Source organism: Ascaphus truei, unplaced genomic scaffold, assembly GCF_040206685.1.
Source record: "Ascaphus truei isolate aAscTru1 unplaced genomic scaffold, aAscTru1.hap1 HAP1_SCAFFOLD_867, whole genome shotgun sequence".
NCBI lineage: Eukaryota > Metazoa > Chordata > Amphibia > Anura > Ascaphidae > Ascaphus > Ascaphus truei.
This window is the reverse complement of record NW_027457206.1, coordinates 3,651-27,936: the sequence shown is the minus strand read 5'-3', so window position 1 is coordinate 27,936 and position 24,286 is coordinate 3,651. Positions and strand designations below refer to the sequence as shown.

At 46.0% G+C, this 24,286-nt stretch overlaps 1 protein-coding gene and 1 gene segment (V, D, J or C); both read right to left on the bottom strand.

The window, feature by feature from the left end:
* Nucleotides 1–4,836, bottom strand: part of LOC142486439 (M1-specific T cell receptor alpha chain-like) — a 75,752-nt gene extending 70,916 nt beyond the window's left edge. Inside the window, exons 1-2 of the mRNA XM_075585033.1 lie at nt 4,634–4,836; nt 3,978–4,258 (exon numbers count right to left, since the gene is read on the bottom strand). Of these exons, the coding sequence (XP_075441148.1) occupies nt 3,978–4,258; nt 4,634–4,670 (318 nt within the window). The 5' untranslated portion in view covers nt 4,671–4,836. The remainder of the gene's footprint in view (nt 1–3,977; nt 4,259–4,633) is intronic.
* A 689-nt stretch (nt 4,837–5,525) lies between these two features.
* Nucleotides 5,526–6,628, bottom strand: LOC142486440 (T cell receptor alpha variable 10-like). The segment is given in 2 exon segments: nt 5,526–5,976; nt 6,516–6,628. Coding segments are annotated over 2 exon segments (453 nt in total).
* Nucleotides 6,629–24,286: the final 17,658 nt, after the last annotated feature.

Genomic DNA, 24,286 nt, shown 5'->3' with positions numbered 1-24,286 from the left:
GGGGGGGGATGTGTGTGAGCGGGTGGGGGGTGAGGGAGTGGCTTATGGGTGGTGAGAGCCGTGGTGAGGTGAGAGTCCCCCGCTGTGTCCCAGGCGCTCGCTCCGCTCCCACGCTGACTGTAGCAGCGCCGGGGGGGGGGGGGGGTCGGGGCTGGTGTGTGTGTGGCCCGTCACTCCGCCTCAGGCCAATGAGAGGTGTGCGGGGGCGGCCGGGCCAAGGGCGCAATCTCATTGGCCTGAGGGACACAGGCCATGCACACATACAGTGCTTTCAGAAATATATAGTAGATACCGTGTGTTATGCTGTTTGTGGATATAGCTTAATTAGTCAGTATTAATTAATTATATGGTTTGTGTTCATTGTAACCAAACCTAGATCTGTGACGCATATGTACTGAGGTGGGGTTGGATCCCCTCGGTCAATTTTTATTAATAATTAATTTACCACTGTTTAATCTCTGGTGCGCATGTGTGCATTTTTTCTTCTTTAGTTCAGTTGCGATAGTGCAGAATAAATGAGTACTTCAGTATTAGGTGATACCTTTTTTTATTTGGACTAACAATTTATGTCATAGGACAAGCTTTCGAGAGTTCTCCTCAACAAAGGAATCTATGGCTAAAACAGAGGTTAGGAAATCAGAAAAAAAACCACACACATATATATATATATATATATATATATATATATATATATATATATATATATATATATATATAACAAATGGGGCAGCTGGCACTCCCAATACCATAAACAGTTTGCGGTGCATGTCCTAGACCAATAGTAAGAGGAAAGTAATCCACTCCAGCAGGAGCAGACACAAGACAGCACTCAAAGGTAAGTAAGAAAACTTGTATTCAAAAATAAACATAGCACAAACATGACCAACGTTTCGGTCCTGATATATATATATATATATATATATATATATATATATATATACAGTGTTCGACAAATCACCCAAAAATCTACTCGGCCGACCAAAAAATCTACTCGCCACCTAGTCCCGCCCCCAACCCGCTTTAAAATGACTTGGGTTGTTTATTGAAACTGCAGCCAGCGTCAACTCCGTACTTCGGAGACAGGGCAGCTGCTACCCTGACAACCAGTATTCAATTTGAATACATTGTGTCCCACGGCAGCTCGCACGTCAGCACGCCCTCCCTCAGAAGCCTGCACCCTGAACAAGGCCTTACTCGCCCGGAGGTTAAATCTGGGGGGGGGGGGAGGGGGGCTGACTGACGGGGGGGGGGGGCTGACTGACTGACGGGGGGGGGTGACTGACTGACGGGGGGGGGGGTGACTGACTGATGGGGGTGGTGACTGACTGACGGGGGTGTGACTGACTGACGGGGGGGGGTGACTGACTGACGGGGGGGGATGACTGACTGGGGGGGGTGACTGACTGGGGGGGGTGACTGACTGTGGGGGGTGACTGACTGAGGGGGGGTGACTGACTGGGGGGGGTGACTGACTGGGGGGGGGGTGACTGACTGGGGGGGTGGCTGACTGGGGGGGGGTAACTGATTGTGGGGGTACCTCTGGTGTCACACACATACTCCCATACACACATACACATTCTCCCCCACACACACACCCATTCTCCCATATACACGCAAACACACACACGGGGGGGGGTGGAGGAAAGGCCGCGACCAGCACCAACACCACACTCCTCCCCCACCCACCCGCACCCATCTCCCGCTTGTGGGAGGGGGGGGGGGCAGGCCGGGTGGGAGTCACGTGGCGAGGTGTCCCCCAGCGGGCACCCCACGGGACAGTCAGCCCCGCCGTGGCCGCCACTGCCCTGCTCCCCTCGTTGGCATGTCCTGCAGTGCGTGACCAAACAGGTCTGCAGGCTGCTTCTTCCCCCCACCCCGTGGCGGCATGAAGCTCATGGGGGAGGGGGCAGGCCGACATCACCCCCCCCTCCCCACCTCATGCGGCGGCTGCGCCGTCATGAAGATAGCTTGCGGGCATATTTTAAGCTTTGGGGAGGCGGCAGGGTGGGTGGGAGGCACGTGGTGAGGGCCTCCCGCGTACGCCAACTGGGCTGCAGCAGTAGGGACCTCCCATCCCAAGCAGCGATTGGTGGATCGAGGGACAGGAGGAAGGGAGGGGAAGGGGACAGGAGGAGGGGAAGGGGACAGGAGAGCTAACGCGGAGGCACAGGGGGCTGCGGTGGGGACCAGAGGGATCGCAGGTTGTCTTGCAGGAGGCAGGGAAGGAGCAGAGGGGCCGCAGCATGGAGAGATTGGAGAGTACTTACCCTCCACCAGATCTCCTGGCAAAGAAAGAATGGCCACTCGTTGGGGGCGGGCTCATATAGAGCCTGGCCGCGCGCCCACAACGCTTGGGAGCGTGCGCCAATCAGCTGTCCGGTAGGGGAGTTTTTTTTTTTTTTTCAGCGCGAGCAGGGAAAATTTCAGCGCGAACGGGGGAAATTTAAAAAAAAAAACACGTGTGCTGCTTGGGCCAATATTTACTCGCCTGAAGGTTAAATCCACACGCCCCGGGCGTGTAAATGTATAGCATTGTCGAACACTGTATATATATATATATATATATATATATATATATATATATATATATATATATATCATGCAGATGAGCATACAGTTGTATTTACACCAATGATAACGTTTTTTTGCATACAGCTTTACCCATTCTGAAACCTAAGAGCATCATGTGTCCATTTGGTATATTTGGAATCAGAGGGAACACAAACTGCAGTCTTTTATTAGTGATTGTTCAGGACCTTGGACAATTCCCAGTACAGGATCCCAGTCCCATGAATACAAGCTCACCCCACTAATTCCTAGTGTTATACAGTAACTTCGTGTAAGATTAGGCACTACCAAGTGTAGTTATAATGAGTTATAATTAAGGACAATTATCAGGTGATACTGTAATGTCACTGTGGAGGAAAATTACTATTATAATACAATTGTATTAAGCTCACTCAATAAAAACAGTGGGCTGTGAAAAATAGATACAATCCGTATATTAGAAAAAATGATGAGCACACAAGACAGTGCACACAGTAGAGAATTCACTTAAATGCACACCACCTACATATAAAATATAACCTTTATTGACATTACATAAAACATATATTACCGATAATGTAGGTGTAACCAAAATGTAAAAATAAGTTTGACGAACTGCATGTCACCTGATCTAAATAGTTAACCACTGAATAGCACGTCAAACTAATGATCTGGGATACACAAGGCAGGTACAGCAGTGGTATTGATTAACCACCTAGGACCAGATCTGAATTGCACCAAAGAATGCCATATGATGATAGTATCAGGTTAGGTGCATATAGTTACTACCATAAGTATAATGTAACCTCAAGCTCAATCTAGTAGAGGTATATATCAGGGACAGGGGACTCCCTTAATGGTCTGAGTAAAGTGTGAAAAATCCTGACATTACAAATTAACACTGCACCTATACAACATAGATACAGATGCAGGTATATTCAAACCTAAACGCCCACACATACATGGGCAGGCACGAATTCTCTACTGAGTGCACTGTCTTGTGTGCTCATCATTTTTTTCTGATTCACTTCAGTTCACAGTTTGCACCCACCTGTTAATTATCGATTATTATTCAATTAATTAGTATGGTTCCCAGTTGATCACTCCCTATTTCCCCTTTTTTCAATCCGTATATTGCATTTTCTTAACATTTTTAACCAAACATGTTTTTTTAATTAAATAATATGCATTAGGTTTAGTTCTAAATTAACGTTGTGTATTATTGACTGTATATTTTTGGTAAGAGTATATAGATACAATTCTGATATTTTTGCACATCTTATTTTGTGCTTCTCATTCATGTACATGTATTTATTGTAGTGTTGGGAAATGACTATTACACACATGACTGCGATGTGGCACCTTTATAAGTGCACATTTGTTTTGTGAGCATATTGCACGGATGTGAACACCCTTTGTGTCACTGTGTCTGTCAGTGCACAGTAATACACTCCGGTGTCCCCCAGGCTGACTCTGGGGATGGTGAAGGTGCTGGATTTTCTGCCCTCTGCGATGTGCACAGTCCCGATTTCATTGCTTGCCATCTTATTGTAGCTCTGGGCTATATAAGTAATTCTCCCATTATTCAAGTGTCGATAATATGCGATTGTCTCTGTGGTTATATCTGGGTGGTTACAGGTGATATTTATGTCCATTCCTTCTGATGTCTCCAAGAGAGGCTGCTGGATTATGTTGGCTCTGCACAAAACACCTGAAAGGCAAAAAGTTCTCCATCTTTATTACTGGGGACCTAAATGAAGTTGATTTAACACCAGCAGGGGAGGAAAGGTCATTTTCCAGATAATATCAGGCATTTAACAGCATAGCATATATACACATGCTGTGGGTTAGTTACTATAATAAATATCAGTGAGTGTTAATGAGTCCCATCAAGAACAGAACTCTTGTGGAAGTAAAATAAGACGAATTTCACACTTCCCAAGAACACACAGCATTTCTGCCAATGGGAATTTGGGGAAAATGTATAATTTGCTTTAGTAAAACATGTTATGCTAAATCTTATGTAATTCCAGTGCAAATGAAATCCAGTATTTCAGGGTTACTAGTACTCCGGCACAATACTCACAGCTGAGAAGTAGGAAACACACTCCACGTGCGGCCATTCTGAGGAGACAGTGTGAGCTGCAGACAGACAGATGCAGAATGTTGGTGACTGTGCAGCTGCTTATCAGGCACTGGCTAAAATAATGGGAACTATATCCCCACACCCCTTTCTGGTTACCCCTGGGATCCCCACACCCCTTTCTGGTTACCCCTGGGATCCCCACACCCCTTTCTGGTTACCCCTGGGTTACCCACACCCATTTCTGGTTACCCACACCCATTTCTGGTTACCCTTGGGTTCCCCACACCCCTTTCTGGTTACCCCTGGGATCCCCACACCCCTTTCTGGTTACCCTTGGGTTCCCCACGCCCCTTCGTGACACATCCCCGTCTTCACTATCCACCTCCGTCATGTCGCTGTCTTTATTACTTGGTGTAACCCTCATCAGTAGATATTAATATGACTGCTGCACATGGAATCTCACTAAGAGGGTTGGCTGCAAACATCGAGTTCACATACAGAGTTGCACAGTACAATATCCAATGTATGGTTTATGCTCATAAAAGGTCACAAGGGGCGTATTTATATATTTTTAATTGAATTTTGTGTTTTATTAGTTTTCAGACACTTTTACTGATATCGGATATTTTTTTCAGGCAGCAAGTAAAATATGAAAACAATGTATATATTATTAAGTTAAACAAAAGAAAAAAAGGAGAAAGGGGTGAACACTACAGAAATAATAATAAAGGGAAATAGAGCTTATTAAGGTGGAAACTGGAAACTGATTATTGTAATGATTGCATCATGTCATTATGTGGTCCTGCAGCGCCCTCTGGCGCATTTGCCGGGTGATTCTTCACCAACCCGGGTCACATAATTGTTATTTTCACTTTACACCCAAAGTTTAGTAAAAAGAAACTAAAAAACCCGGCACACGAATATCTACAAATACACACATTAAAAGGACAGTCATTAAGAGATCAGTATATGTACATGGCCACCCTTTGGGTGATGTGGGTAGGTGCTGGGTTTTTGTACAGGTTTCCTGCGTGTGACAGTCACTGTGTCACTCACAGCACAGTAATACACAGCTGTGTCTGCCACCCTCACTCTGCTGATATGGAGACCTGTAGACAGACTCTTCTTGTCCATAGTCACTGAGACCCGGCTGCTGCTGCTGCTGCTGCCGCTGCCTGTGCTGTATCCAGATGCACAGATCTCCAGGGCGAGTCCAGGGACCTGCTTATACCAGACAATAAATTGGTAGTTGTTTATAGTGTGGTTACACCCGAGGGTCACATCGTGGCCTTCTTCAGACTCCAGCTGTGGATGTTGGGAGACCTGCGGGTCACATTGACCCCCTGAGAACACAAGATAAAGGCGGTGAAGGGTCATTGCAGATATGAAATCACAGCCAGAGCCCAGAAGTGACCGGAAAGTGCTGGTTCTGACCCCTCTGTATGCAAGTTCCGCATTCATTTCTAACACAACAAACGTGTGAAAACTGTGCAGAATACAGAATTGTAGTCGGAGTCAGGGGGATTTTATATTGTTTTATACTTCCTACGTATTTTATTTGAATTAATCTAATTTTAGTGTCCATTGGGCAATAAGAGATACGGTTTTGCTCTCTGGTGGCAGAAGACTATGAAACCCATTTGTTGCTGAGGATTTGTACATGAACATAATGTATGTTGCGTTTTTAATTATGATAAAAAAAAATAACATTTTAGTTGAACCCACCTCTGCTTGGATAACTAACAGTTTAATGTTTGCAGAATCCATGATATTCTCTCTGTGCTGTGCAGGTACATTCCTTATTTATTTTCTCAAGCACTAAAAGAGTTTCTGAAATCCCTATTCCTTCGCCCCTTTTCACAGCATAAAATATTACTCTTACCTAAAAAAGTTGATGTAAAAAGGAAGATCCACAGAACTATTACTCTCTCATCGTATTGAGTCATGTTCCAATGTGAAATGTTGAATGAGGTCTGTGAAGGAATTTCTGGGGCATCACAGGAGGAAACATTTTCACCTGTAAGACCTCCCTCCTGATGTTTCAATGAAACGTCAGAAGGAGGGAGGATATGTATGCTTGTGTAATACGAGCTTGAGACAAAAGATGGCACTGAGTGCTCATTTGCATGTCATTTCCCAGAACCCCTTGCTGCAGTGGAAGCGCTGTATTCTGGGCGATAATGGGGAAAGACAGGGTTGCAGACCTGTCTAAGACGGGCAAATGAGCATACAGTAATATTTACAGTTGCTTTATGCTTTACTGTGGAGGGTTTGTGTCACTTTTTTTATCCACCATAACCGTAATAATTGTGGTGATTACCTAGTCTAAGTCTCAAACCAGCTTAGCTATTACAACCAATCTCACACTGATGATACCCATCAAGGTGGGTTTAATGGCTTTGCATCTCATCCCAGCCTCTGTCTAAAACCTGTGTTTAAAACAGCATGCATTGGCTTGAGGATTTGCTTGTGTAATACGAGCTTGAGACAAAAGGTGGCACTGTGTGCTCATTTGCATGTCATTTCCTAGAATCCTTTGCTGTAGTGGAAGCGCTGTATGCTGGGCGATAATGGGGAAAGACAGGGTTGCAGACCTGTCTAAGACATGCAGATTATTTATTTATTTATTTTATTTATAAAATATTTTACCAGGAAGTAATACATTGAGAGTTACCTCTCGTTTTCAAGTATGTCCTGGGCACAGAGTAAAACAAATAAATGAGCATACAGTAATATTTACAGTTGCTATATATATATATATATATATATATATATATATATATATATATATATATATATATATATATAAACGTGCACGTTTTGCCACCTGCTTCGTCCGGGGGCTTGTTTGTCTCCCCTGGATTCGGTGGTGCCCCCTGCTGTCATCATTTCCTCCTGCCGCATCACGTGCTTCCGCCCGATGCTTCCATCATACAAGGAGCAGGCGCACTGTGGCGGTTGCGGCTGTGACCTAACATCACTGAACTTTTGATGACTCCTCTCAGTTGTGGACACTCATTTTTGCTGGACTCATGCTAAGTATTTCCTGCGTCTTCTTTTGACTTTGTTGCTATCACCTGTCAACTAGTTAACATCTGTGTGTGCCAAATTACATTTATTTCTATTGCATATTTTTGCTGTTATGCACACACGGCTTCAATACAGGGGCTGATACTTCAGTAATCACTGACCGGCCGGTCAGAGTTGTAAGAGGCAAACACAGTTTGCTTCTACACTCTTATTACCCCTTGGTGCAGTTATTATCATGTACTGAGCACTCAGGACCACTACTTTGTGTCTACAGTATGTTTCAGTAGTATGCTCTCCTCTTAGACTGCATTTTAACTCTGTAACAGCTAATTTCAGCTTGTTATGTTTGTCTTTAAGGAGTTTTAGTACTATTCTACAGCAGGGAGGACACCACTGTTCCTTTTTAACCCATGCATGTTTATTTGTATTTGTGATTAATACATTTTGTTACCTTTGAATGCTAGAAGTGGTATAGATTGTTGACAAGAATTTGTATGATGAGAATACACCACTCACACCCCGCACTCACACCCCGCACTCACACCCCGCACTCACACCCGGCACGTCTGCAGAACCTACCTGGATTGCCCTGGTGAATGGGAGCTCCACACTGATGGGAACTGGCTAACCCTTCTGCTAAGCTGAGCTGCGTTTCCGCATAAACGAGAACCAGCTCACTCCTTTGTTCATCTGAATCGTGTCTCCACATAAACGGGAACCAGCTTACTCCTTTATTCAGCTGAATCGTGTCTCCACATAAACAGGAACCAGCTTACTCCTTTATTCAGCTGAATCGGGTCTCTGCATTAACGGAATCGGCTAAGTACTTTTCAGTTTGTTTACACGCTCAGGTATTCCTGGACCTTATTATACTTATTGACTGTGGCAAAACGAGGGTGTTCCACTAATAGATTCCTTCCGGTTTCAGCTATTACAATCCCCATTATCTGTTTGACATCCCACCTATGTGTGCTACCATAATATATACTGTATCACAGAGCTGCAATTCCAGCACCAGTTATACCGGGACAGACTTAAATGCTTAATGTGAAAAAAGCTTAATGTGGATAAATGTGCCAATTACCTTCAAACTTTACACAGTACATGCTTTGCACTCCCCCAAGCTATCCTGAAAATGTCATGGCTTTTCATAACATGCACTGCAAATTAGGTACATTAAGCACTTTCTGAAAGTGGAAAATGGTTAATGTAAAAGTGCTTTATGTGAATTAAAGTGTCAAAACATAAACCCGTTAACTTAAAACTTGGCACATGAGGAGACTTCCGGTGACGTCGGCTGGTATGGACGGGTAGCTTGGGAGCTCTGCAGACTCTCCTGTATAATCTGCAATTTAAGCACCCTTCCACCTAAAACCCCAGCTCAACTCATATTCCCCCAAGAGGGGCAATACCCCAGGCATGTCCAGGCAACCGAAGAAACCGGTAGCACAAGCGGTCGCAAAGCTATTCTCCCCACACCAGAGAAGTCCTGATCCGCAGCCAGACATCCAAGATGGCGAGGGCGCACGCGGTGACCACGCACCACAGAGCAAAACACCCCGACATAAGGAGGCCTCGACGCAGGAACAGCCACTCACCAGGGCTTTCATGGAAGAACTAATGGCAGCGCAACACACGAAGCGGCATACCTCCCTCCAGTCGGAAATTAAAGCGGCTGTCCATGACCTGACCCAACAGATAAATGGCCTAGTGGACAAAACAACAGCCCTCGAGGGCGATATGGAGCAGTCCCAGAGGCGCCAGACAGCAGCGGAGAAAGAGATCCTTCTGCTCCGGGAGGAACTGGGTCAACTCAGAGACGCGCAGGAGGATCAGGAGAACCGGGATAGGAGGCAAAATCTCCGCATCCGTAACATCCGTGAAACGGTTCTCCCTGACCTCCTCCGCCCCTATCTAGTGGACCTCTTCGGGTCGGTGTGCGACTCCCTCCAGGATTGCGATCTAGAAATAGACCGAGCCCACAGGGCCCTGGGGCCCAGGTCTGAAGACCTGGGCAGAAGACGCGACGTCATTGTACGCCTGCACAGTTATACAACAAAAGAAAAGATACTGATGGCGAGTAGAGGAAAAGAGACACTGACCTTCCAAAATGAACAACTCCAAGTCTTCTCCGACTTATCCAGGACAACGGTGCTGAGAAGAAAAGAAATGAAACCCCTAACAACCTTCCTGCGGGAGAACGAGATCAGGTATCGTTGGGGGTTTCCCTTCAAGCTCACCGCGAACAACAAAGGTAAATATCTCACCATAAGATTCCCGGAGGATATGGCCCAGTATGTACGGGCCCTAGGTCTAACACCGCCAGCTGCCTGGACAACAGACCAGCGTCACACCCCAGCCCAGCACGAGGAAGAGGGAGACAACAACATTGAGCCAAGACGGAGAGAGGCCTCAACCCGCACGAAGACGCCCAGACGGCAAGGAGATCGACGCCGCATGCGACTCCCGCCCAACATTGGCAACACAGCCCGGACACCTGGCGAGGCAGACAGCAGAGGACCATCTTCTGTCCCGCTGACAGCGGGACCCCGCGATGCTGGATCTTAACAAACAGACATCCCATGGGGAAGAGGCCGCCAGCAGAAGCTCATGGATGACCGGATCGGCAGCTTACAAGTTCAAAAGCAGCTTAAACGGTTGCTGCAGTTTTCAAGTTTCCAAAGTTTTTTGTTTATGCCGAGGCAGACCGCCCAGCCGAATTCCACGGGGTTGCGGGGCCTGAATCCCGGGGGGGGGGGGTGGGTTGCGGGAAGAGGGGGGAGACGAGAACTGCTGAAGCTTGGTGACGTCTTCAAACTGTAAGTACTTTTCCCCCCTACGAAACCGGACTCTCCCCCTTCAATGGGGGAGCCCCGTCCCCGCTGAGACGTGAATACAGACAACAGCACAAACCAGGCCCCCGAAAGAGTGCCCCCCCCTCCCTCACCCTTTTCTCCCCCCCCCACTCCCCCCTCCCCCACCCCCAACCTAAGCGATCATCCCCCATGAGCAGGAACAACCCCCCAGAACCCCTGGACAAATAGCCAAAGATACCACAGCAAATGGACCCCCATGCAAAGGCCCCCGCTCTCCCTCCCCCTCCCCCGCTCTCTTGCCCCCTCCCCCCCCACCCCCTTCCCCCCCCTCCCCCACCCCCTGCCCCCCCGCCCCCTCGCCCACCTCGCAGCACCCGAGACTTCTCGAATACTCAGACCCCCTCGTAAAGGGCTCTTATGCCCCGTGTCTTAGCACAGTGGCCTAGACCAACCAGGCACACGCGGGAACTTCCTGGAGGGAAACACATTGCAATGTATCTCGGCGCCGGGGATAAGTAAATTTATCCGAAAAAGCAACCTGTATGTAATGTATGATATAAAAAATGTCGTTCGGAAACAAAAGGTGTAGAGGAGCAACCCCCCCTCCCCCATCCATTCCCCCCCCCCCTTTTTTGTCCCCTCCCCTCCCCTCCCCCCCCCTATCCCCACCCCCCCCCCTGTTCTAAGCTGACAAAGGCCTGGTTCATCAACCAAAAGCTAAGGCATTCGCATCATGCTAACTCAAATGTCATAGGGGTAACTAAGCCTCCATTATGCACAAATGTTCTGTCTGCTAAACATGTTGGTACTGCACGAAATAAGTAGAGAAATATGTACCCCCCCCTTTCCCTCCCTTCCCTATCCCCAGCCCCACCCCCTCCCCCCCTCCTACCCCCACCCCATCCTGTGCTCTAAGGTGGTAATCGTCTAACATACTAACCAAAGGCTAGGGGAGTCGCTTCAACCTAACTCAAATGTTAAAGGGGTAACTAAACCCCCACTTTGCACAATTACACTGTCTGATGAACATGCTGGTTTTGTACGAAATAAGCTGAGAAATATGTGACCCCCCCTCTCCCCTCCCCCTCCCCTCCCCCCCTTCTACCCCTACCCTCTCCCGTGTTCTAAATTGAGAATGGCCTAACGTGTTAACCAAAAGCTAAGGTAACTGTTTCAATCTAACTCAAATGTTAAAGGGGTAACTAAACCTCCACTATGCGCTACTGTAATGTCTGATAAACATGCTGGTATTGTACGATATAGGATGAGAGATATGTACCCCCCCGTCCCCCCCTCCTATTCCATTCCCCCCCCATCCCTACCTAGTCCCCCACTCTCCCCCCTCTCCATACCCCTTCCCCCACCCCCTCTACCCCCCGCCTCCCGCCCACCGATCAACCCACCACCCCCCCCTCCTAGAGCCACCAAGCTCAGTAAGCTAAAACTTAAGGTTTAACATGAATGCCTCATTAAATGATATCCCTGCTAGACCGACCCGAAGGTCAACTGCATGAACCTATCCCCAGGTGTTTACACAAACATTGAAGGTTAAATGCTTATCTCAGGCACAAAATACATGGAAGAGCACATAGCTGCACCGCCCTTCCACCACCTGCCCCCCCTCCTCCCTCCCCACCCCCCCCTCCCCCGCCCCCATACCCCTGCCCCCTCATGGCTACCCAGACGTGACTCCCCCCCTTCCCCCCCACACGTTCCCCCCCCTTCCCGCAACTACTAACCAAGTTACCAGAGACCCCCGGTCCTGCCACTCCCCAAAATATGTCTACACCCCAAGAGCAGCTCTGCGAGGATCTACTCTATACCCTCATAAGAGCCCACAGGTTAGGGTAATATGTATATAATTTTGTAGAGTCTGCTTTCCCGATTTGCTTGTTCCCAAGTTCAGGGGTCAACGGATTTCTCCCAACGGGCCTTAAGCCCACATGCCGGATAATATTACCGGTAGTAAATACAGAGGACCACTCTCGGCCCTCTTTCCACTCTATCTCTACCTGACGACCCTGTCCCACCAGGTCTTTTCTCCACCCCCTTCCCCCCACCCTACGCCTGCCCCACGGTGCGCGGACGCCCCTCGTGTGTCTTCCCTCACCCCCCCACACCCGAGGCTTACGGAGGTATCCTACTCACACCTAGCCAGGCCTAGGTGCCCCAAGACCCAAAAAAAGCTCTTGACATGGGAATTCGAAGAGCTTCGGAGCCTAGGGCCCCGAAAGAAAATAAACAAAAACAATGTCCTCCATTAAACTGATATCAATCAACGCTAAAGGTCTCAACTCCCTGAGGAAAAGGAAGCTAGTCCTTATGGATTTGAAAAACTCCAAAGGAGACATTGTCCTCATCCAGGAGACCCATTTTAACTCCCCGACCCCCCCCCAACTCATTTAAAAGCGTATTCCCCCAGGCATATTCCGTTCGTCCCCAAGCAAAAAACGAGGAGTAGCCATCCTTATTAGAGCAGGGACCCCCTTTGCTCTCTCCAAAACCCACTCAGACCCAGACGGCCGATTCCTAATAGTCCAAGGAACACTAGCAGGCACGCCAATTACACTGGTCAATGTCTACGCCCCCAATGACAATCAAATCCCCTTCCTCAGAAAACTCCTTGAATCATTAGAGCAACAATCCCTCGGGTCTCTGACCATAGGCGGGGACTTCAACATGGTGGCCTCCCACACGCAAGACAAGTCAAACCCTATTACCACCTCCCCACCACCCCCTCACGCCACGTATACATCACAGTCCCAAAAGAAAGCCAATAAATTTAGGGACATTATGGAGGAATTCTCATTAGTAGATATCTGGAGAGCTCAGCACCAGGGTCAAAGGGACTATACTTTTTTCTCCTCCCCTCATCAGTCCTACTCGAGGATCGATTACTTCCTAGGTACACGAAATGTTTTCCAGGCCTCTGCCCAGTCAAGCATAGGATCAATCACCTGGTCGGACCACGCGCCCATAGACCTTACCCTATCCCTACCCTTTGTTAAAAATACGCAATACAAGTGGAAGTTAAATGACTCCATGCTAAATTGCCCCGACACAGAAGCCACTATCCGCCAAAAACTCATAGTATATTTCCAACTAAATGCAGGGTCCGCCTCCACACCAGCCATGCTCTGGGAGGCCCATAAAGCCACAATTAGAGGAGATCTAATCTCAATAGCCTCATACAATAAAAAAAGCCACAGCGTCAAAAAAAATACTAAAACAACTAAACTTAGCTAGGTCGGCCCTCAAACAGTCTCAATTAGAAGAGGTCGAAAAGGCACTCAGGTGGACTAAACAGAAATATTTCGACAAGGGCAACAAGGCAGACAGACTCCTGGCCACTAAACTTAGGGGAACTAGAGTTAAGTCCCAGATAGCCCACGTCAAGACTAGAAAGGGACAGGTTACATACATTGAAAAAGAAATAGCGCAGGAATTTGCGGATTTCTACTCCGATCTATATAACCTCCACCCTCCAGGCCAAGACCCGGTCAGTCTCAACCCAATCACTCAGTATTTGGAGCAATGCTCCTACCATCTCTATCCCCCGAGGAAATAGAGATTCTCAACAAAAAGATATCGCAGGAGGAACTAAATCAAGCCATAAGCTCACTCAAACTATCCAAGACCCCGGGCCCGGATGGCTTTTCCAACTCCTACTACAAGTTGTTCAAGCCCATCCTCTCACCTCACCTACTCAATATGTTTAATTCCTTTCTACAGGGCGAACCAATTCCCGCAACAATCACAGCCGCAAACCTAGCTATACTTCATAAGGAGCGTAGAGACCTGCTCCTTTGTGGGAACTATAGGCCCATATCCCTTCTGAACACAGACCTCAAAATCTACAGCAAGATCCTAGCAAACAGGTTAAACCCAATTCTCCCTAGGCTTATACACGTGGATCAAGTAGGTTTTGTGTCAGGAAGACAGGCCTCCGACAACACCCGCAAAATTGTGGACATAATCGACCACGTGCATCTCACAGGTTCCAAAGCAATGATTCTGAGTCTGGATGCTGAAAAGGCATTCGACAGAATCAAGTGGTCTTTTTTAGACCAGACAATGAAGAGGTTTGGCTTCTGTGGCCCCATCCTGGAGGGAGTGAGAGCACTCTACCAAAACCCTACAGCCCACGTAAAATTACCAGGAGGCCTCTCAGACCTAATACAAATCAGGAATGGGACTAGACAAGGCTGCCCGCTCTCCCCCCTCTTATTCGCTTTAACCATAGAGCCCCTAGCAGCCACAATCAGGGATGAAAAAAGTATAAAAGGAATCCCAATCGCAGATAGGGAGCACAAAATCTCTCTATTTGCAGATGACGTGATCTTGACACTTGCGGACCCCCATGTCTCCCTCCCCAACCTCCAAAGAGTCCTAACCCAATTCGGAGCAGTTTCTGACTATAAAGTCAACATGGACAAGTCAGAGGCCCTAAATTTATCCCTACCGGATCAAACATGGAAATTAATCCAAGCCAATTACAAATACAAATGGAGCACCACCTGCATAAAATATTTGGGAATTAAAATTTCCAACTCCTATAATAAACTCTATCAGTATAACTATCCCCCCCCTATTCGATCAAATTAAAAAAGATCTAGAAGCATGGAAAAAGCATCAGATATCGTGGTTTGGAAGAATAGTCTCAATAAAAATGAACATTCTGCCAAGACTACTGTACTATTTTCAAACCCTCCCAATCCCAATCCCACAAACAGCGCTAAAAAACGTCCAATCCCAATTTCTCCAATTCATCTGGAACGATAAAAAACCCAGAGTCCCTAGATCAGTAATGCTTTCACCAAAAGAGAGAGGGGGACTGGGGGTCCCCGACATAGTTAAGTACTATCTCGCAGCACAATTGAAGCAGGCTGTAATCTGGAATTGCGACCCGGCCTTGGCTTCTTGGCTCGAAATAGAAACTCACTATTCGCGCCCCAACTCCCTCCAGATGGCAATGTGGACCCCGAGTAACAGCGGGACTGGACCACAGAGGTTCGACCTAGGAGCAATGAGATGCACGTGGAATGTATGGCTTAAAATCAAAGGGAAGTATGGTCTGTTAGCATCCCCCTCCCAGCTCACACCACTTTTCGGGAACCCCAACTTCCCACCAGGATGTTCCCAGAGACAATTTGACCAATTCCAGGGTCACAATATTAAGCTGGTTGCTGATCTGCTGCAGAAAGAGGAGATATCAACATACCAAGAGCTAAAAGACAAATATCAGATCCAAGATCTTCACCTATTCAAATACCTTCAAGTTCGCCACTTCCTACTGGCATTGTCCCCAACCGCCAAATTCCCCCCGCTCACCAGATTTGAATCCCTATGTACTAAAAGCACATACCAAAGAGGTCTGATATCTGAGATCTATAAAGGTCTAGAACTAATATCTCAAGCTCCAGACCACCGGTATATGCAAAAGTGGTCAGAGGACCTCCATCTCCAAATAGATCAGGAAGACTGGGCAGAGATCTGGGAGCAAGCTACAAAAACCTCAAGCTGTACACTGCCGACACGTTTTATTCGAGTGGGGCTAGTTACGCAAGCCGGGGGATGCCCCGGCTTGCTAGCCCCACTCCTTCGGCGTGCCGCGCGTCACCGATGCGCGGTCACGCGTCATCGGGTGTCAGCGCCCCCTGCACGCGCGTCCAGGGCTCCCCGAGGGAGCCCTGGTGTCCCGCGATCGCGGGACGGCGGCAGGGGGTTCCGGGGGACCCGGCGGACCCGGCAGCGGTAGGGAGAGCGCCCCGATCGGAGGGCGCTCTTCCGCTGCTTCGGCGCGCGCCCGTCACCCTCCGGCGCGCGCCAGGATACTGCTGCGGCCAAGAACGGGCAAATGCTCGAATAAACTTGGCCGCAGCAGTACAACAATAAAAGAAAACATCTATAAAATTATGTATCAGTCGTACGTGACTCCAGCGAGACTGAGCCAAATCTACCCCGGCACAGTGGACCTGTGCTGGTGGGAATGTGGTCAAAAGGGGGACATGGCCCACATTTGGTGGTCATGTCCGGAGATTCAAAGGTACTGGACTATGATCCAGACTTTCATATTGGGAGTATCGTGACTTTCTCTCCCCCTTGACCCGCTGACTCTGGTGCTGGGCAAACCATTGGAGGATGTCCCCTCCCCAATGTCCAGGCTCATTATGGCCATACTAACGGCAGCCAGGTGCTCTATAGCAGCCGCCTGGAAACAAATCAAGGCCCCCTCGAGAACCACAGTAATCAGGAGAGTAAATGAGGTAATGACGATGGAGAAACTCACAGCCATGATCCAAAAGAAGATGCCTCAGTTCAATAATACCTGGGACCCCTGGATGGGGAGATAAATCTCGAGAAGGCCAAACAGGAGAAATCCTGGATCAGACAAACCCACCTTGAACCTAAGGCGAAGATGCCAAGTGGGGGCCCTCCCCCCCTCCCCCCCACCTCCCCCCCGTTCCCTCTGTTAGTCTATGCCCACCCCCTCACCCTCTCCCTCTCAATATCCCTCCCTCACCCTTTCTTTTTCATTTCTATCCCTACCTCAGGAAAATGAGAAAAGATATTGGTCACGATGTATCAAAACTATGGTAACTGTCATGGGCTCATGACGACAATGTATGTACGATGATGTGTGAACATGACCAATAAAATAAATTGTTACAAAAAACTTGGCACATGATGTGCTGTATACTGCCCATAACTATCCTGAACATTTCAAGGTGTTTGCTAACACACACTGCAAATTATTTACGTTGATCACTTTAAGAAGGGCAAAATACTTAATATGGACGTATTTAGCAGGGACTAATGTGCCAAAACATAAAACAAGTGCATTAAAACATGAGTGAAGAGGGCACCTTCCGGAGGGGATGCCTTGGTGTGGCCATTTACCCACAACTGAAGGTTCGTCCTAATATAGGGAGGTAGCGTACCTGCCACACCTGGATACAATGAATGAGGTAGGCCAGCTGAAATGAATGAGGTAGGCCAGCGACTGGGCCAGTTCCATTTACCATGATGTCCTGTGAGGTAACCCGAGCCTGGGGTATGACACTTCTGGGGCATGGGTGCAGTCAGCTGCAAAGCTGTCCATGTTCTGGAGGATCTCAGGCCACGATAAGTGAAGTGTATTATCCCTGCCCTGAGGTTGGGAGAGAATGTGCAGTTGGGTGGGGGACCTAGAATCCTGCCCTCAGAGGTTTAATGGGAGCCCTGCTAGGGAGTGCCATCTTTGGGAAAGTGTTGGTGTATTTTGATCTAAAAATATTGTTGTGACAGGGTAAATAAAAGCCACCAGCTATATGCCTGGAAAACCTATGTCTAGTCTGCAGTGCAGCACTGACTTGGTTAACTTCAGCTGGGAACCTCAGGACAATTAGTTGGAACTCAGCTGCCTAATCAAGGTGTGTTAAAACCCAGGCTGTTGATGAGAGAGGAGTAAGTAGTAAAGAGATTCCTGAAAACAAGGTCTGAGTAGCAAAGTAGTTGTATTGTGAACTGTCTGTCCCCTGCATAGAGAAAGGGTAGCTGCCTTATATATAAACTGTCTGCTAAAGAAAAACTGTTTTGTTTGGTTTGCTGAAGAAAAAGCCATTTTCGTTTTTGCTGATGGAAAGCTATTTTTGTTTTGTGTGCTGTATATCTTTTAAGGCTAAATAAAACAGCCTTGTCAAGAAAACCCACATGTGTAGTTGCATGTACCCTGCAACAATTGTAAATAAAGATTGTTGTATCACCATTGACTGGTTTGGAGTATATTTTTTTCCCTAACGGGGTGGAGGTACTGTTATGAGTTGAGTCATTGTTAGAGTTGGGGATTGTATATCTGCCATGATATGTCTCCCACAGAGGTGAAAAGCCAGTGCTGAGAACAACCAGGCATATCTTTAGCTGCGAAGTGACACAATATGCAACAAAGTGCAGAGTGGGGTGGCGCAGTGAAAAATAACCAATATATCCGTGAACAATACAGTGCTGGATAAATAAACGTGAATAAATAATGCAGTTCTACACCCTTAAGTGGATGGTATGCAGATTCCACTTCAATTGTAGTACGTCTCGGAAGTCAGGGGAGCGCAGGTATCGATATGTGAAAAAATAGAAGCACACAATAGCGCAAATAGCGTTTGAAACAATATGATGTGAATTTTCAAGTGAATGGAGACTCACGTGGTATCAAATATAATCAGGCATGTCAGAGATCAGTGGCAAATGCTTGACTTTGCAGTGATAGATGATAGATGAAATAACCCCCACAGCTGGATGACTGATATGATGTTAGCAGCACACACGGCACCTCGTAAGTCAAGGTAATGAGGAAAGAAGAGGGGCTTCCATAGCGTAACACAATAATAACACTTTACACACTGTAAATTTGTCCTCTACTTCAGCATAATACGAGCGCTCGGAGGAGAAAGTAATTGAGTCAGACAACACGAGTGTTCATTGTCAAAAACCTCTCCTAGTTTATTCTTGGTTACATCAGGGGTTATATAGCTAAGCAAGCATTGGTGGAAGCGTTGGAGGTGAGGGTGGGGTGCAGGCAAGCGTGAGTGAACGATGAAGCCGGATGCAAGGGGTAGGTTGAGGAGAGGAGGAAGAGGATGATGTTAGGTGGAATGAGCATTGTCAGGATGTAGGTCCAAGGAGGTGGGGAAGGTGAGAGGGTTGCTTATGACAGGGTGTGAGAGGCAGGGGGGAGAAAGGGGCAAAGGTAGAATTAGAGTGATGGGACTCGGGTGGGGTGGGGGGGAGTTGAGGGGTGGTTTTGCTAACCGGGGGCCTGCATGGGTCTTGGAGTGCTTCAGAGCCAGTGTTAGTCAGAGAAAAAGCTGGAGATGACTACGAGCAAGAACTATATTCATTGATTCGACCAACAACTCCCCACCCAAAAAGCTTTCAAAAGCTTAGGAGTAATATTCGTTAAATACACAGAGAAAACACGTCACTCACCATACAGACAAATACAACACAGACAGTAACTACCTGGTGCATGGGAGAAGCAAAAGCGTAACACACACACACATAATCACAAAGATTACAGAAAGCCCCCAGTATTTGCACTCTAGGTAGGTGACACTGTAAATAAAAGTGTCATAATACTGAGGCCCAAAGAATAGCCTATTCTTTATAGGACTGCTCCCCCTTGAGAAAGCGCGCTGTGACGCGCGAAACGTACGTCGGGGTATGCGTGACATCATCACGTTGGCGTGCATGCAGTAGGTGTTTGGAGGCAAGAGCAGCTCCGGTTTCTTTCCAGGACGGTGACCGCCAGCTTATGTACCTGCTACACGTTATGGACAGGTCGTATCTCAACAATTGATGTGGGATAATGTGATTGTTATTGGCTATGCGCACATAGGTTGTGTTATCACTATGCTACATTTAGCCTGTGAGAACTTCGTCTATTGCGTCGCACTACGCTGCTAGCTTGTCAGCAAGATCATCTGTTTCATTTTATAGACAGGTGGCGCTCTCATTATATATATATGCGTGACACTATTAGCATTATGAAGTACATAATTTCATCACTGTTAGACACGTGTACAGAGGTCGTGCCACCACTATATTATGCATAGCCTATGTGAGTCTGCACATTGTGTTGCATTGCACTGCTATTTGTGAGCCTTATCAGTTGCTATATATTATAGACAGGTGGTGTTCCAACCATATATGTTTGACACTGTAATCATTGACAAGCATATACTCTTATCTCTGTCAGATATGTGTACAGAGGTTGTGTCACCCCTACATTACACATAACCTGTGTGAGCCTATACACTGCGCTATATCGCGCTGTCTGTCCTATCACCACTCATTTTCATAGGGTGTTCTAGGCTCTAGTTATATATATTGCCTAGTTTCTCCCTCCTCTCACCTACGTTGGGGATTTTAGCCATGCATTTTTATGCATTTTTATGGTGTTTCGTCGGTTTTTAATATTGTTTATTAAAACTTTATTATTTTTAGTGTGACCTTTTTGCGGCTGACCCCATTTAGGGGAATAGGCTTTTCTTTGGGCCTCAGTATTATGACACTTTTATTTACAGTGTCACCTACCTAGAGTGCAAATACTGGGGGCTTTCTGTAATATTTTTATTATGTGTGTGTGTTGAGTAATATTCGTTGCCAACATGATGTTAGACTCCCAAATCCAAGCGGTCTATATGACCTCAAACTTATTCCAACACACCCTAAGGCAGGTCTTCCCATACATCCCCGGGAGCCTCAGAGCAATGGTGGAGGGATCCCTGATAAACTCCCGACTGGAGTACACCAACTCCCTGTACCTGGGACTGCCAGCCTTTCACAACCTGCCAGACTGCAGAGCGTCCAGAACCGAGCAGTTGCCCTGGTAGCAGGTTTGAACCACGACAACCACGTGAAGGAGGCCAGAAGAGCCATGCACTGGCTCTCAGTACATGAGAATGCTCTCGCACAATCCACACGCAACATCCAAGACCACCTGCTCTTTAGGAAGGCCGTCAAAACCGCCCTCTTCAACTAACATTGAGAACCCCAGACGACACACCTCCTAAGTCTATTACGCTTCAGCTGCGCCTCAAGGCGATTAAGATCGCATTTGTGCGCATTACTGTAATGCTTGTGCTCACCACGAACAAGGCGGGACCCTGGTACTGAGGTGGGAAAGTATAAACTGCGCCACCCGCAGCAGCGGAGTCACTCCTGGAGAGTGGATAGTTAAGATCGCCGGGTCTGGGTTGGAGAGAGTCGGTTAGCCTTGATACTTGCCGAAGTTGTAGGTAGTTGCAAGGAGAGTAGTCAGTGTCTGGAGGGCCGTGGTCAGGGGTTGGAGCCAGTAGGAAGGTAGATTGTCCGATAACCGTGGTCAGGGATGGAGATGAGCGGAAGGTCATTGGCAAGCCGGGGTCAGTAATCCAGAGAAGGGTCGTAAGTCAAGCCGGGTTGGAACACAGGGAAACAAGCAGCAACAAGGTTAATAGCACAAACAGGAACAAGGCAGGAACAGGGACGTTGGAACACAAGGCTACCATGAACTATGCTCAGCCAACGAAGGAGTGAGTTTTTTTAAGCGTTTTTCACATTAAGCATTTTAGACTGCTGTCCTTCAGAAAGTGCTTAACGTGAAAAATTTGCAGTGTATGTCAGCAAAAGCCATGTAATTTTTAGAATAGTTGCGGGCAGTGTAAAGTATGTCTTCTGCCAAGTTTGAAGGCAATAGGATTATGTTTTGACACATTAATCCACGTTAAACACGTTCATATTAAGTATTTTGCCCTTCTTAAAGTGCTTGACATAAATAATTTGCAGTGTGTGTTAGAAAACACCTTGAAATTTTCAGGATAGTTATGGGCAGTATACAGCCCATCATGTGCCAAGTTTTAAGTTAATGGGTTTATGTTTTGACACTTTAATTCACATTAAGCACTTTACATTAAGCATTTTCCACTTTCAGAAAGTGCTTTATGACAGCAGCCGGCGGCGGAGGAAGAGAAGGATGGCATAGACACTATTAATGGAATCGCAACTAATGAGGTGTTCAATAATACAGGATGATTTGGACAAATTAGGGAAACAGAATAAATATATAATACTTAACGTAAATAAATGACAATATGAAGCAATTAATGACTTAAAAAAAGATAGCTCGTTTGTAATTAAGTCAGCAGATAAGGGAGGAGGGGTGGAAATCCTGGATAAGGATTGCTACATCACTGAATCCCTTAGACTGCTGAATGATGTAACAACTTACTTGAGACTATTTTACAATCCTACAGAGACTTTTCAGTATGAATTATAAAATATTCTGACAGTGGGACTGAAAAAAATTCTTATTAGTAAGGAAGAATTTGAATTCATATTCATTAAAAACCCATACTACCAATTTTTTATTATTTAACGAAACTACACAAAGATCCCATTAACCCCCCCGGAAGACATATTATTTCAGGCGTTAACTCATTCACTTCCAATCTTTCCGCTTATATTGATCATTTCCTACAAAAAACGGCCAAGAAACTCTGGTCTTACATTAAAGACACGACACATGTTTTAAATTTATTAAAAAATATTATTTGGCAGGAACAGTATTATTTAGTCACGTGTGATGTCACTTAACTGTACACGGTAATAGATCATGAGCACGGTTGTTTAGCAGCACAATATTTTATTAAATTTGGAAGACACTTACACGGATACACAGATAGAATTTATTATCACTTTGATCAAATTCACTTTAACACACAATTTTTTTTGGTTTAATGAAGAATTATTTTTACAGATTAAAGGCACGGCGAGGGGCACGAGGTTTGCACCTAGCTATGCTAATTTATTGATGGGAATGTGGGAGGACCAAAAAAATTGGGTCCCAGCATGGATTTGGTGCAAACCTGGTGCTCTGGTCCAGATTTGTAGATGATATACTTTTTATTTGGCACAGTGATCACAAGAGTCTATTATTATTTTTTGATTATTTAAATCAAAATATATATAATCTTACATTCACTTATCATTTTTATAAGGTAAATCTGGTGTTTCTTGACTTGTTAATCTATATAGAAGAAGGCCAAATTCATACCAAAACCCACCATAAACCTGTCAGCTGTCTTAATTATATTGATGCTGACAGCAATCATTACAAACCTTGGCTTGCAAATATCCCCCAATGGGAATTAAGGAGAGTCAAACGTAACTGCACAGACAATAACATCTATGAACAACATGCGCAGGTTATGTTAACTAAATTTAAATAAAAAAAATATAAAGACTCTGTCCATAGTGAAGCCTACAATAAAATAGAAACAATCTGCTTAAATATAATTCTCACAAAAATAAAGATATCAATCATACAGATGATACTATTAATACCCCATACATCACAACTTATAACCCTTTAGCTTCTGAAATAAAAAAAAGTAGTATGCAAGCAGTGGCATCAAGTCCAAAAGGACCCCATATTACAACCCTATCTTCCGAGAATACCATGTGTGGTATTTACAAAAGCAGATACACTTAAAAATAAGTTAGCTCCCAGTTGTTTAAAACCATCTTGCAAAAAAGAAATATATAATAATACCTTTTTGGACACCAAAGGTTTTTATAAGTGTCTAAAATGCAAGATGTGTAAGTTGGATCCACATGGATCCAAACAAACAAAACAATTCACCTCTATGCATACGGGAAGTACCTATACGATTGAACACCTCAGTTGCGATTCCACTAATATTGTCTATTTAATTCAATGCCCGTGCAAAAAACAGTATGTGGGACGAACCACAAGAAAATTAAAATTACGTTTTGCAGAGCATATTACAAACATAGTTACATAGTAGATGAGGTTGAAAAAAGACTTCCGTCCATCAAGTTCAACCTATGCCAAATTTAGACAACAGATACTTTATCCTATATCTATACTTACTTATTGATCCAGAGGAAGGCAAACAAAAAACCCCATTAAGGGGAAAAATTAATTCCTTCCTGACTCCAAGAATTGGCAATCGGATAAATCCCTGGATCAACATCCTGCCCATGTATACTTATTTGGTATATACCTGTATACTTTTCCCATCTAAAAAGATGTCCAACCTTTTTTTTGAACAAATCTATTGTATCTGCCATCACAGTCTCCATGGGTAATGAATTCCACATTTTAACTGCCCTTACTGTAAAGAACCCTTTCCTTTGTTGCTGGTGAAATTTCCTTTGCTCCAACCTTAAGGGATGTCCCCGAGTCCTTTGTACTGCCCGTGGGATGAATAGTTCTTTTGAAAGCTCCTTGTATTGTCCCTGAATATATTTGTATATAGTTATCATATCC